We start from the raw sequence: 15,014 nt of genomic DNA on the forward strand, positions 1-15,014 counted from the left end.
GATAGCATAAGCAGAACTGTTATGTGTGGGAAGCTGCTAGATTAGTGAATGGTATTTTTACATTATGTCTCACTGACTGCTTATTTTCTTTTGCAGTAATCAAGTTCTTTAGCATAATACTCCAGTGATGAAGTTATAAGCTATAGGGGAGCACAAAGATTTTTGAATAACCAATATGCTAAGCAGGAGATAAGAGTCTACTTATTAGTCAAAAGATACACAGAATTTCAGTAAAGTTGGCCTTAGCATGCGACATTATAAGAAATATTTTGAAAAACAAAAAAGTCACTTTAAATGGAAAAAAGTGTTTTCTTTCTCTACTTATAAGACTTCTGACACCAAATGTATGGGGTTTTATTCGAAACCAAGCAATTTTCCAATTTTCTGGACACCAACTAGGTGTCTTACAATTCAGTTCAACTCTGGCACTAACTACCTAGAGTTAGCACAGGCCCCACAGGTTAAGGGTTCACTCCTACAAGAACATCTCCCACTTCAGACACCAATTGAAAGTCCCAGATCATCAACTTTTCTTATACCAACTGGCTTATAATTTGTGGACTTCCATAACATCATCTTCAGGTTCAATGATTTGTTCTGTGAGCTCACAGAACTCAGGGAAACACTTCACTTACTATCATCAGCTTTTTATAAAGGATACAACTCAGCAATAGCTAAATGGAAGAGATGCCGAGAGGAAGGTATGAAAGAAGAGGTTCAGAGCTTCCCTGTTCTCTCCAGGCACATCATTCTCCGAGCACCTTGACGTGTTCACTAACTCAGAAGCTCTCCAAACCTCATCGTTTAGTTTTAGTTTTGTTTTGTTTTAATGGAGGCTCCCTTATATAGGCAGGATTAATTGGCCTTTGGTGATGAACTCTTTTATTTTTTTATTTATTATTTTATTTTATTTTTTTTATTTTATTTTTTCTGAAGCTGGAAACGGGGAGAGACAGACAGACTCCTGCATACGCCCGACCGGGATCCACCAGCTCTGCCCACCAGGGGGCAATGCTCTGCCCCTCCGGGGAGTCGCTCTGTCGCAACCAGAGCCAGGCCTGGGGCAGAGACCAAGGAGCCATCCCCAGCCCCCGGGGCCATCTTTGCTCCAATGGAGCCTTGGCTGCGGGAGGGGAAAAGAGAGACAGAGAGGAAGGAGAGGGGGAGGGATGGGGAAGCAAATGGGCGCTTCTCCTGTGTGCCCTGGCCGCGAATCCAACCCGGGACTTCTGCACGCCAGGCCGACGCTCTACCACTGAGCCAACCGGCCAGGGCCGGTGATGAACTCTTCAAGTCCATCTTCCCCTGTGTAAACAGAGGGGACCTTCTAATCATGCCTAGGTGTTTTTGGAGATCAACTCCAATCCTAGGGCTATCTAGGGAGCCCCAAATGCCAATCACCTCATTAGCATAAAAAAGACACTCAGCACTTTGTGGATTCCAAAGATCTTAGAAGTTCTGGTGTCAGGAACCAGGATCAAAGATAAAATATTAGAACAAAGGATGCTACGAGCACCCTAATACTAAGGAAATTACAAGGGTTTTACAAGCTCTGTGTCAGGAATTTGGGGCAGAGTCCAAATATATATTTATTATTTTACACAGTCTTATCACCTTAGTTGATGAAGGTATTTCCCATATTGTCTGAAAATAATAAACCTGCGTCTGGAAAGACGGAAAAGTGTGCTTTGCTATCTTCAACTGGAAGTATTTAAGTGCCCTGTTATCAGTAGTGATTAATAATGCATTATTTGTAGGCATGACTGATTTGCTGCACAATAGGCACACACAATAAAAACAGAGTATGTTTGGGACAGAAACAACATATTACATCATATAATGTTTTACACTTTATAAAACACTTTCATATTAACTCACTTAAGAATAATATTTGCTATATTTTTTCAAAAGACCTGTAAGTACTTTCCAATAAGCACTCCGTTAAAAGCTGACTAGATTTCAGTCGCACCAGTGCCTCTCTAGGTTAGTTGCATTATTATCTCCAGTTACCTATTTAGACATTACTAAAGGCTTCTCTCTTCTTCCCGGTGTAAAAGTCAAACTTCTCAGGTTGTGAATACTAGAATGGTAGGGCTCTGAAGCTGTGATTTTTGAGTCTTTTAATTATGACATCGTTTTAGTTATAAGTCCACGTCCTTGTTTTGGCACACTGTGTATCGGTGTATTTTTACTTAATCTATAAAACAGACATATTAATGTTGATTCACTTCATATAGGATTTAAAATTCCTTAGAATGGACAAAACATGAGCTTGAGAAAGATAAAGTGCAACATGTTAGCGATATTGATCCATTCAATAACGTTGCTATAGTCCAAAAGAGTCAACCCCAAACTTCTTTTTGCTAACTACAGTTTCAGTTTCTTCCTAGCCTTTCTTCCGATTCTTTTCTTTCTGTTTGGCTGAAACTGGAAGCAGGAAGTAGGGATAAAAAACCAGGAGTCGGACAAGGGCACCGAAGCCCATTACACCGGCTAATCCCGTCTGTGATTCTCTCCGTGGCTTCTACCCAGGCGCTAAGTGCTTCCAGAAAACAGGAGGACCCAGACCAGTCTCAGTCCAGGCCACGGTCACACTGACAAATTTTACAGACCAGCCTGTGGTGCCATAGTAGGGTACCCACCTTGGAGTCCCCTCCTCCGGTCACGGTCAGGGACAACCCCACACCGGGTCCCTAGGTTCCCTACTGGGCTCCCTAGCGAGCTCACGATCGGTGCCAGGGCGCAGCCTCTGACAGAGCGCTAGCGTGAGCTCCGCGGCCACAGTTTTTCTCCGACCGCCGGAAGGAGCGGCGGCACCAGTATCCCGCCGCCTGTCCGTCACGTAGTAGCCCACGCCACGCCGCTTCCGATTGGTGCGGGTCCCGGCCAGGCCCCTTTCAGCTCCGCCCCCCGCGATGGCCAGGCCGGGAGGGCGGGGCGGCTGCCGGGCGGGTCCGCCCAGCTGTCAGTTACGGGGGCGGCCCGGCGGGCGGGCGGACGCTCGCCGGCTACCTCGGCGCTCGCTCGCGCTCCCTCTCGCCTGCTGTGGGGAAGTCCGGGCCGCTCCAGCGGTAGCCGCTGCCGCCGCCTCACCCCGACCTCCTTCTTGGTCCTTTCCTGGCTAAGTGCCTTCCTCCCGCGCACCCCGAGTAGTCAGTGGCCCGCGTAGGGTCCGGAGACTCACCGCGGCGGCGCTGGGTGGTGATTAAACCATGTTAAGGAGGATATTGCAGAGGGTAAGAGAGTGAAATCGTCCTTCCGGCAGCACGTGAGCGGGGCAGCCCGAGCCCGGGGCTGCGGGTGCCGCCGCCGCGCTAGCAGCTGGGGAGGCGGCGCGAGCGCCCCGCACTCAGCGCGGGCTTCTCCCTTCTCTAGGCCTCGCTGTCCGGAGGCGATGACTCCGCGGTCGTTCGCCCCGGGGTCGGGCGGTGGGGGCAGGGAGGGCGGCTGGGGCGGCGGCGGGGTGGCAGGCCGGAGCCCGGGGCCTGGCGCGCGGTCCTCCTTGGCCCCGCACGTCCAGGCCCGGCGCCCCGCTCCGGCGCGGGGCTGTCAGTGCTGAAGGGCGGCGGGCAGGAGGGTGTGGTGCCGGCGCGTCCCCTCCGGCCCCGCACGGCGGTGTACGTGGAGAGCAGTGCCTGCGCGACCGGCTGGCGGGCCGCCTGTCGGGCTAGAGGGCGCCGGGGAGATCACGGGAGGCTTGCTGCACGCTCACCCCACTCTGCGCGCCCACGGTGCCCGCGACTTGACACCGCACGTACCTGCTGGTCGCACCGAGCTTCGCTTTCGCATCTGGACAGTGTTGAGGGGAATGGGGTGCAACCCGGCCTAGCATGGGCCCAGCCATGGTACCGACATTAACTGGCAAAGTCAGCTGAGAGAGAAGATATTACTCACTGTTGGAAACTTTTTTTCTTCCCAATTAAAAATGCGTTTTCCCCTCCCACCCAGCCTCTTTTGTTTTTCAGCTAAGAATAAATCCGTAGCAGGCTTTATCCAGTGGTATCCATTGATTACTGCACTTTCTGCCAGTGCTATCTGTATTTGACATCTGGAGAAAACCTTAAGATAAAAAGATTAGAGCATTGGAAAGCTGTAGGCGTAGTGTTTGGCAGTCAGTTCCTATAACAATCTAAAATCTATTTTCTATAAGATTTACTTTTTTAAATGTTTGTTTGTTTTGGATAGCTTCTTTTTTTTCTTTTTGAGACTAATGGGGTGCAGTAAAAGGTAAATGATTGTGGAGTCGGTGCCAAACCCATTAGTTGGTTATTGAGTGAGTAGGATAAACTAATTCAAAAGACGGAAGAAACGAGTGAATTTGTGGTATTCAGCCAAGGTGCCAAAGACAGCTGAGTCAACCAGTGTCTAGAAAGGGCGTGTTTTTGCTTTTGCATAGCTTTTGTGAAATGTTCAAGTATGTGAAATTTGGTTATGTATCAAAGGTAGAAATAGCTAACTTATGTATCTGCCACACTTTATTGACATGCGATGATTTTTTTTTGCAGTGGTTTTGTTAGAGGGTTTTTGTTTTTAAAAGTCTTAATCAGATGGTGATTTTGGCCCTTTGCTCTTGCCCTATGTTTCTGTGTTCAACAGTAAAGACATCTGTGCATGATTTACTTGTAGTACTTAGATAATTTTCTTTTATCAGACTTGGAGGAATGGATTACCTCATGCCTCAGACTCTGTTATAGTTCCACAACTGAAAATTAGTTTGCTGATGGTTTCTTTTAAAGTTTAGTTTTCATAAGTACAGGATGTTTTCCAGTACTCTTAACGTTGTTAAGCATTACAGTTATATAGAGATGATTTTTAGTGTTGGTGCATGCACATACACTGTTGCAGAAGTTTTAGTTGAAACTACAAAATTGGAGTTTATTCTGGTTATTGCTGAGATTATGGAATCATCACATGGGAATAAATCAAGTGACAATTTAGTTTCCTTACCATGGCACTATTGATATTGGAGACCGGATTATTCTTTGTTTGGGGGGCTGTTCTTTGCATTGTAAGATGTTTAGCAGCATCCCTACCTTCTACCCACTAGATTTCGGTAGCACCCCTCCCCCAGTCCCTTTCTCCTTATGTGATAACCAAAAATATCTGCAAGACTTTACCAAATGTCCTTTAGGAGCTAAATTGCTCCTGGTTGAAAATCACTGTGTTAAACTGTGTACATATTCTTTTGTAGCAAAGTTTGAATTGTTTCTCACAGTTAACTACATAACTTTTTCTTTCAGTGTACTTATATTGAGTGTCAGTAAGTGCCAGATATATGCTGGAAGCTGGGAAACAGTTAAATAAGATATGGGCTCTACATTTAGAACTCACCGTATGTATGTGGAGGTGGACATTGAAAAGTAATTACGGTACTATGTAATAGGAGAATGAAGAGTGCCTAAATGCCAAGACATGGAGCCATAAAGGGTGTATAATATTAGGGAACATGAACAATTAAGTTTAATAAGTGAAATGATGCCTAGCGATTGGTGGGAGATGAGGCTATAGAGGTAGCTAGAGACCAGATAAGGGGAGGTCTGGAGTGCCGTTTGCAGTTCAGCTTTTATCTTGAAGATGGGTCAGTGTTAATGCTCAGCATTTAATAAGGGAATTTTGATAAAAGTCTTAAAGAAATCTTGTGACTTTATTAATAGTTTAGAACCTAGACTATATATTGACTCCACTTACCAAGAAGTATAACTGGAATCTTTAAATTATATAATGTAGTAATCACTTTATTTTATTCTACCCTGATAATTTTACTTCTCAGCAGAGATATTAAGATAAGAGTAAAGTTGCTGATTTTTAGTCAGATAAGTTTGTAAATATGATATATATGTTTGTTCACTTATAGTTTGCATTGAGTGTGGGAGACAGGCTGTAAGCTTGCAAGTCCTTATAGTCTAAGGCAGTGGTTCTCAAAGTGTGTGCCAGGGCGCACTGGTGCACCCTAGAAGATTACCAGGTGCGCCCTATGGTATTCCAGAGAAATATGTGCCTGTTGGGGACCAAAAAACCAACAGTGTTTTGGAGTTTAGATTTTTGGGGTACAGAGGTGTGGGAAATTGGCTGTATGCTGACAATCTGCCCAACCCCCCAATCACTTGCCTGATTAGGTTGCAAAAGGCTGTTAAGCTGGGCACTGGATTGTTTATATTAATACTATCCCCCATGTTCCTTGGAAAGACTGGAGGCAAGTTTCTTCTATCCTTTGTTTGGTGTAAAGTTAAGATTTGCTAATGTCCTCACTTTGCCCTATAAATAAAGCAAGATGCAGTTTTTGGGCACACTTTGTTCTTGCCAGCAGCAATTACAGGGCTCTCTTGACCCCGTATTTTCTTAAGTCCATGTATTTTCTTAATTCCTCACTGTTCCCACTCAGGACCTGGAATTACTAGCTACACTGGTTCGCGGCATGTGCTCAGATATAAAGATAAATATAGTTACTCTATTATATCATTTCATTATGGGAATACCGCTCTTTTTATTAACACATCATTATATTATTTTTAGATGAATACATCCAAATAAGATGGATAGATTTCTCAAAAAAAGCGTGATATTGAAGAATTTGATTCTGGAAGTGAGCAAAAGTTAAGTGTAAATAAAATAGGACTTGAAGGCTGACGGGCAGAATTTAATTTATAGCATTTTCCATCACTTGACATTGAAAAATATGATTGGATTAGAAATTCATTCATGGAAGCTTCAAGTGAATTTGGGTTAACATTAACAGAAGAAGAAGAACTGGCAACTATATCCACTGATCGTGGTTTGATGATTAAACATAAGGAATTGTCTCTTGAAGCCTTTGGATTTCTGTAAGAGAAGAATATGTGCCAATATCTAAAAAAGCTTTGGACATTTTACTACAATTTTCAACATCCTATTGATGTGAATTAGGATTTTCTACCCTCAACATAGTTAAGAGTAAAAAGAGAGAAATTCTTCAATGTATTGATGAGGAAATGAGAGTTTGCCTTTCAAATATATGCCCAAACATTGAAGAAATTGCTAGGACACATCAGGCTCATGTTTCTCATAAACACGAAGAATGAAAAAACTTAACACATTTGTGCCGGGACCTGCCGAATTTACTAAATCTTACTAAGAAAGTATCTATATATATAAAAAGATAACTTTTTTGTTGTTTTATTATTTTTTAACCCCTCTTTTTATGAATTCTTAAAAGCATAACTCAAAAAATGTAACATAAAAACTTTTTAATGTCAGAATAAATTTAATTTTGTTGTATTTATTTTGTTTAATTACCATAAAAGCACACTTAGACTTTATATTTTTTATTTAATATTTGACTTATTATAACATATTTCTCAGAAATTTGTATATAGTGTGCCTACAATTATTTGTAGGATTTTAAATGCGCCCCAACTTCAAAAAGTTTGAGTACCACTGGCCTAAGGCTTAGTTTTAAGATTAAGCCTTTCCTACCCTTTTAATACTGAGATCTTTTCAACTTTCTTCTAAGATTTTCTCAGAATTGAGCTTTTTCCCACACCCTTGACTTTGCATGCTGTGGGGTGGTGCACTCTTATGAGGAATCCCATTTATGCCTCAGATAAGTGGCTTTGTATCAGAGACTTTCTTATTTGTATATTGACTTAAAGGCTTTAATTTCTACACTATAAAATGAAGCAGACCAGGGGTTCTCTCTCGCTCAGATCCTGCCATCAGCATAGCAGAGGAGAGGCAGCCAAGATGGCGGAGTGCTGAAGGAGAAGCCAGTTTGTGCAGAGCTTGTGCAGAGAAAAGGAGATGGGGAACAGAGGTGAATAAAGCTGGTGAGGTAGAAACCTTTGATTCTAGGAATACTCTGATAATTCAGTGGCTTTGGGAGCCCTGAATGGAAAGGGAAGTGTTTTCCCACTGTATATTTTCTCGCCCACCACGTGTGAGCTAGGATTAAAGATAATGGCCCACCAGTTCTTGGCTCTGTTGTTTCATTACCATCTGTCCAAATCAAATACGAACCTGCAAGGGCCAGGTGGCTGTGATGGTGGGCGTGGCTACTAGCTTTTATACTGCTTTAGAGATTTGTTTGAAATTGTCTCCATTCTTTGAAATTATATTGCATTCCTTTAACATTATGTTTTTACATGACCTTCTTGTTTTAACTGTTGAAATTTTCTTTTGAATAGTGGCCTTTAAATAACACTTTTGAAAGAAGCAGTAATGTGCTTATAATTTACTATAACTCAGTCTTTGAATGTCACCAGGGTATTTTACAGAACGTTTAGTTTCTGATTCCCTTCTTCTTGCTCCTCCTGCTTCTCTTTGTAAGGGGTATCTCACTGAAGCTTGAAAGGGATCTGAAAAAAAGTATTGATGTGGCTTCAGTATGTTGTATTGACTATTTTGCTTAATAGTCCTTTGAAGAGAAATGTGAATTTAAAGTGCTTGATGGCCAGAAAGATGATCATCAGCATTTAGTAGTTTAGGCAGTTTGTAAACTTTGTTGCAATTTCTTTCTTAAGTAACTTATTGTGATTCAATATTAGTGTAATAAATTTAGTTTGACTGGTATAAATAGCATTGATAAAAATGGATTTAATTCTTCTGGAATTGTAGAAAAGGGAGGATTTTATGGATAACAGGTCTATTTCTCTGATTTAAAAAATAAGGAAGTACATACAGAGATTCAGTGATTTATCTAACGAAACACAGTAAGTAGATGTCAAAACAGACTATAGCCAGACTTGTCCATCTCCCAATCTATTTCTCTTTTTATAACATCTTGTTGTTGCCCCCCACCATTACTCAACTGGTGTGGTCAGCACTATGCTAGTCACTGTGGAAGATATAGGAAAAAGGAGACCTAACTTCTCCCTCAAGGAACTTCCTTCCTTCTTCTCATTATCACTCTCTCTCTGTCTCTCTGTATTTTTTTTTTTTTTTTTGGAATCTTTTCAGGATCATTTATGGTCCTTTACCTCTGAATATGTAAGTGAAAATTAGGGATATTTTCTTACATAACCAAGTATAATTGTCAACTTCATAAATTTCCATTGATTAATATATTATCCATAATTTCAATTCTATTAGTTGATCTGATAATGTCCTTTGTAGCATTTTCCCTCTGCAGTATAAGGTCCAGTTAGGGTTAGATAATATATCTAGTTATCATATTTTGGCCTCTTTTAATATGGAACATTTCCACTGCATTTTTTTGTAGTTTATGATATTTGTGAAGAATACAGATCCTCCCTTATGTTTTTTCTTTTTAGATTGTTTGTTTTCTTGTGATTAGATTGAGATTAGGCATTCTTGACCAGAATGTTTCCTGGAAGATGTGTCCTTAGGTTTTCACATCAGGATGCCCATGATGTCTTTCTGTCTTTGATAGGTGATGTTAATTTTAATTACTTTGTCAAAGGTCAAGGTATAGCCCATTTTTTTGACTGGATAATAATAATTATTTTTTCTAGATTTTTTGTTGCTTTTTGCATCACTTATAAGACCATGCAAATATCCTGCTCCTTATCAAAATTTTCCCTAGATTTAACATCCATTGTTGATTTATACCTGATCTAGTGACTGCATAATGATGTTTTTTCCACTCTAGCGTTTTCTCCATATTTATCATTTGGTCCTTGGATTCGCCTACCTCCCTACCTTTTCTCCTAGCTCCCTTCCCTAGAAATTTCCTTTCCTCTCAGCTTCATCTCTCCTTCCTGTTCCCCTCTCTCCCTTCCTTCCTTTCCTCCCTCCTCCCCTCCCACCTTCCCTCCCTCCTTCCCTCTCTCCTTCCCTTCCTCCTCCCCTCCCTTCCCGCTCTCCTTCCCTATTGGTATGAACTCATAATTTCAATTCTATTTCATGGTTTATACTCATCATTACTATACTAAATTAGTTTGGTGCTCAGATTGTCTCAGATTTGAACAGTGGGAGCCTCTTCAAGATGGTTCCTGTATCTTTTGACATGGTCCTATAATTTTTTTTTAACTCTTCCTCTTTTTCTGGCTTAAAAGGGATTCCAAGCTCAACCTTCATCTACCCTTTCCCAGTCTTGAAATTAGCCATTTTTCTGAGGAGTCATTTTCCTTGTAGTGGGGAATGGTGTTAGAGACCAAGGTCTGGAATGGGTTTTTGTTTCTTTCAGCAGACATCTAACTGAAAATTTGAACTTTATTCTGTGGGCATTAGGAAATCAATAGGATTTTATTAAGCAGTGAAATATTTTTATTAAGGAGGGGAGGAAAAAATTTTCTCTACCTTCATTGGGTCTTTGGCTGGGCCTAAGAATTAAACTGACATGAGACAGATTAAGAAGAAAAAAAGCATCAAATTTTATTAAAATTTTATGTGTATATGGGAAGCTTCACAGGAGAATAAAGATCCAAAGCAATGACGAGTGGAAAGTGTGTGTACTTTTAGACAAGGAAATAATACATTTGTGAAGAATTGACAAGACAAAGGTCTTTGGACTAGGGGTAGGGTAGTAAATGGTGAAGAAATAATTTGGAAGATAGGGTGAGTTTAACAAGATTTGTTTGTATAGGTTGCTTAGCCCCAAATTCTGTCTCTAGTGATATGGATGCCTTCTACCCTGTTGGTACAGGGAAAGTGTCTTTCATATGAGAGTTTTACCTGCTGCTTTCAGGAAGAAAAGGAGGTTAGGATTATTATTATTTTTTCACATGCTGTTTCTTAAGTGCCTTTACTTAAAAACAATCAATATACTAAAATGGCATATTTGGGGTGACATAGTCTGATTTCCTTCAGGTACATAGTAGGAGTTAATAATATTTGTTGAAATGAATATTAAAAAGGATGTTTGGGAAGATTAATTTGCCAGTGTTGCATGTAATATAGTAAAACCATAGGAGAGTATAGGCAGAGATCAGATGGGACTGATTTAAATATTTTAGGCATAACTAATTATGATTTATATTAGAGTGATGACTATGTGAGCAGAAAAAATGGTGATGAATAGGGAAGACCTTTTCGAATATATCTATTTCCCAAACATTGATTATGGGCTACCTGTGTGCTATGGATTCACTGTTGAGTAAATAGAGACATGAACCCCTGAGGAGCTTAGCGTTCAGCTGCCACTAATGTCGGATTATTACTATGTACTTGAAATTTCTTCAAGGAACACTTTTCGTATTATTTCACTGCTTTATCTTTTAATTTTTTTTCTTTGAGAGAGAAAGAGAGAGAGAGAGAGAGACAGAGAGGAAGGGAGACAGATGAGAAACATCAACTTGTAGTTGTGGCACTTTTGTTGTTTATTGATTGCTTTCTCATATGTGTCCTGACCAGGGGCTTCAGCCAAGCCAGTCACCTCTTGCTCAAGCCAGTGATGCTGTGCACAAGCCAGCGACCTTGGGTTTTAAGCCAGTGACCATTGGGCTCAAGCCAGTGACCATGGGTCATGTCTATGATCCCACACTCAAGCTGGTGACCATGTGGTCAAGCTGGTGACCTTGGGGTTTTGACCCTGAGACCTCAGCATACCAGGTTGGTGCTCGATTCACTGCACCACTACCTGGTCAGGCTAGCTTTATCTATTTAAGAAAATACGTTGTTGTTTTTTTTATGTGTGTGTGTAGATATTATTCATTGTATTGTTGAACATTCATTCTGTGTTAATTGCTGTACTGGGTTTAAGGATAAAATACTTTTGAGTTTTAATAGGAGAAACATACTTAAATAATTGCAAAGCAATGTAATAAATGTTAATAGATATACAAAAGAAATTTTTGAGTACAAAAGAAAAAGTAACTAATTCTGTGGCAGAAGGGTGAGGGAGAATTTGGGCAGAGACAGGGAATGGAGATTGTTGAAGGCCTTGCAGAAGCTGGACATGACTAAGGCAAAGAGGAGCAATGGAGAGAAGGCATTTTAGAGATAGGGACCATCCAGATAAATGTAGGAGCCTGGAATAGCATAGTGTACATAGGGGAATTGTATTTCTGCATCGGAATAGGGATAGTTATAAGAAGTGAGACTGGGAAGGGTTTTGGACTTTATACTGTAGACAGTAAGGAAAGTTTTTTTTTTTTCCAGTTACTGATTTTAGAGAGGAGAGAGAGAGAGAGGAAAGGGGAGTATTATAGGAAGCATCAACTCATAGTAGTTGCTTCCAGTATGTGCCTTGACCAGGCAAGTTCAGGATTTTGAATTGGTGACCTCAGCATTTCAGGTCAATGCTTTATCCACTGAGCCACCACAGGTCACATAATAAGGAAAGTTTTTAATAATCAAATTTTTTATAAGGAAAAGTCTCAAAAATATTTTCCCAGGTTATCTTTATACAAAGTAAAACAGGTGAATGAATCACTATTCTGTCTAAAGTCTGTTGGTGACTACTCAGTGCCCATGGGAGATGTCCAGATTCTTTATACACATGTATATAATGCTAGGGCCCCTTTAACACCATTTCAGGTTCATCTGCACTCATCTCTGTATATACGCCGACTTTGCTATCCTTAACTTATTCCATTTTCCACAATTTACCTGTTCTCTCATCCCATCATACTGCTATAGAAGTTCTTTATTCTGCTCACAGTGTCCTACAATCACTTGTCCACAATGCTTAGTTCAGGTGACTCTAGGAGTTATTTGCTTGCTTTTTATTTTCTTCTCCTGAAGCACCCAGTACTAATTAAGAGAATGAGCTTTTGGAATTAGACAATCATTTAGGGCTCCTCCATTAATGGGATGAGATGATATGCAAAATTTCAAGCTCTCTGAGACCCAATTCATTTATTAGTAAATTGAGGATAATATGTACCTCGTAGTATTGTGGAAGGATTAAATGAAATAATGTTTATGAGCACTCATCATAGTATCCAGCATTCACTAAACATTTAGTATATAGTAGCTATTGTATTATGTATCTCTAGAAAATTTATTACATCGATTTTTTAATTTGTTTACTTTACTTCTTCCTTACTTGACCAGGATGGGGATTTCTTTTTTTCTTAGTGTGTAGGACCTTAGTGCTTGATCTTAGTGATTTTCAGTAACAAGTGTATGTTGACTACATGATGTCTCTGTAGAGAGAATGGTTTCATTAAGAGAGAGACCAGTTAGCCTGACCTGTGGTGGTGCAGTGGATAAAGTGTCAACCTGGAACGCTGAGGTCGCCAGTTCAAAAGCCTGCACTTGTCTGGTCAAGGCACAAATGGGAGTTGATGCTTCCTGCCCCTCCCCTCTTTCTCTCTCTCTCTCTGTCTCTCTCTCTCTCTTTCTCTCTGAAATGAATAAATAAAAAATTTCAGCAAATTACTAAAAAAAGAGAGAGAGTCCAGTTAGAAAGTAATAATGTTTTAGTTCCTAAAATTGTTCACATTAGAATCTTTTGGAACCCTTAAAAAAGAGATTCCTGAGTCCTTCCATTGAATTAGAATTTCTGGATCTCTGGTTGGCAGTCCAGGGTATGATGAAAGCTTGAACTCAGGCACAGGTTTTGGGGATAGAGAATAGATTGATTTTTCAAGGAAGTTAAGAGATAAAATCAATAGGGGGTAAATGTGGTACTTGCATCCTTCTTCAACTACATCAGAATTGCAACTGAACTACAGAACAGCCCTCATTCAGAATGGCCTGAAATCTAGCTGAATGGAAGTCCTAAGTCCTACAACTAAGGATATAAAGAAGAACCCATATCTAGACTGATAGGAGAGACAGGATGTGAAGTGTACTGGTCCCACACCCACATGTGGTAGATAAAAATCCAGATGGATATCTTGGTGTGGCTCTCCCTTCTGTGGAGCAGGGATCTCAGCCTTATACCAGGCTTCCCAGCCCAAGGTTCCAGTGCCAAGAAGAGAAGTCTCTATAACTTCTGGCTATAAATATCAGCCAGAATTGTGACTGAGGGAGACAGAGGGCTGCTAGGTCCCAGGCAGTTCCTCTTAAAGAGTCTGTACACAGACTTACTTGGACTCACTCCCTCCGAGTTCCAACACTGGGTAAACAGGTGTCAGGGACAGAGCAGAACTGAACTAATTGTTTGGCACTAAGATAAAAGCTGGATGGGCAGCTTTCTTCCAGACAGAAGTGTTAGCAGAGGCCATTGTTCTTTTTGAGAACCCTTCCCTCAGAGCTGGTATGTCTGAATCTCTATCAACCTGGCTAACACTCTTCACCCCACCCTGCTGATTCCCTGTGACTCCGCCCCACCAACTTGGCCCACCCAAGCTGTTTCCAGTGGCTTTTTCACACGAATGACTTATCTTGGCTCATGCTTCAGACTTCCCTAAAATCTCTCAAATAAGTAGCATCTAGCCTCAGAGTGCCCTGTACTTCTTTATTTATTTATTTTATTTATTCATTTTAGAGAGAAGAGAGGGAGGGGGAGAGAGAGAGGAGAGAGAGACAGGGGGGAGGAGCTGAAAGCATCAGCTCCCATATGTGCCTTGACCAGGCAAGCCCAGGGTTTTGAACCAGCGACCCCAGCATTTCCAAGTTGACGCTTTATCAACTGCGCCACCACAGATCAGGCCCCTGTACTTCTTGTGAAGTGGCCCCAGGCCTGGAACTAGTGGCAGCCAGCATTGATTAGCAACTTGGCCTTTCCTGGGCATAAGTAGCAGCCACCTGCAGATTACACTGTAGCTCATGCAAAGTGGCCCTGGGCAGAACACAGGTGGTGGCTGACCTTGGCCTGCACATCCTGGAATGCACCAGAGCCAATGCAGTTGGTGGACAATTTCAGTCCCCATTGAAGCAACACTCAGTCACCTTCACAAGTGACACACTCCAGGGTCACTCAGTGAGTAGTAGAGTTCCGCTGAACTAAATCCTGCTCCAAGGGGTGGGCCCCTGCACAACTGATCTTCCAGTCCTTCCAGATGATTGACTTGGGGGTAGTAAATCCCTTACACTGATGAGCCAGCAGTAATCAAGGCTCAACTATAATAGGAGGGTGTACACCCCACATGGGATGTGGGCGTACCTGGCATGCCTACCTTGGGTGAGCAGAACGGCTGTGCCACTGGACTCTACAGGACACCTCCTGCAGTAGGGCACTCTGCCAAGCC

At 41.6% G+C, this 15,014-nt stretch overlaps 1 protein-coding gene across 2 annotated transcripts in view; it reads left to right on the forward strand.

Annotated features, from left to right (window-relative positions):
• Nucleotides 1-2,492: 2,492 nt before the first annotated feature.
• EEA1 (early endosome antigen 1) overlaps nucleotides 2,493-15,014 on the forward strand; it is a 137,881-nt gene continuing 125,359 nt past the window's right edge. Inside the window, exon 1 of one of the 2 annotated variants that reach the window (XM_066257761.1) lies at nucleotides 2,493-3,236. In XM_066257761.1, coding sequence (XP_066113858.1) covers nucleotides 3,213-3,236 — 24 coding nt within the window. In that variant the 5' untranslated portion in view covers nucleotides 2,493-3,212. The remainder of the gene's footprint in view (nucleotides 3,237-15,014) is intronic. The other variant, XM_066257760.1, reaches the window with a different exon arrangement.

Source organism: Saccopteryx bilineata, chromosome 2 (assembly GCF_036850765.1).
Source record: "Saccopteryx bilineata isolate mSacBil1 chromosome 2, mSacBil1_pri_phased_curated, whole genome shotgun sequence".
NCBI lineage: Eukaryota > Metazoa > Chordata > Mammalia > Chiroptera > Emballonuridae > Saccopteryx > Saccopteryx bilineata.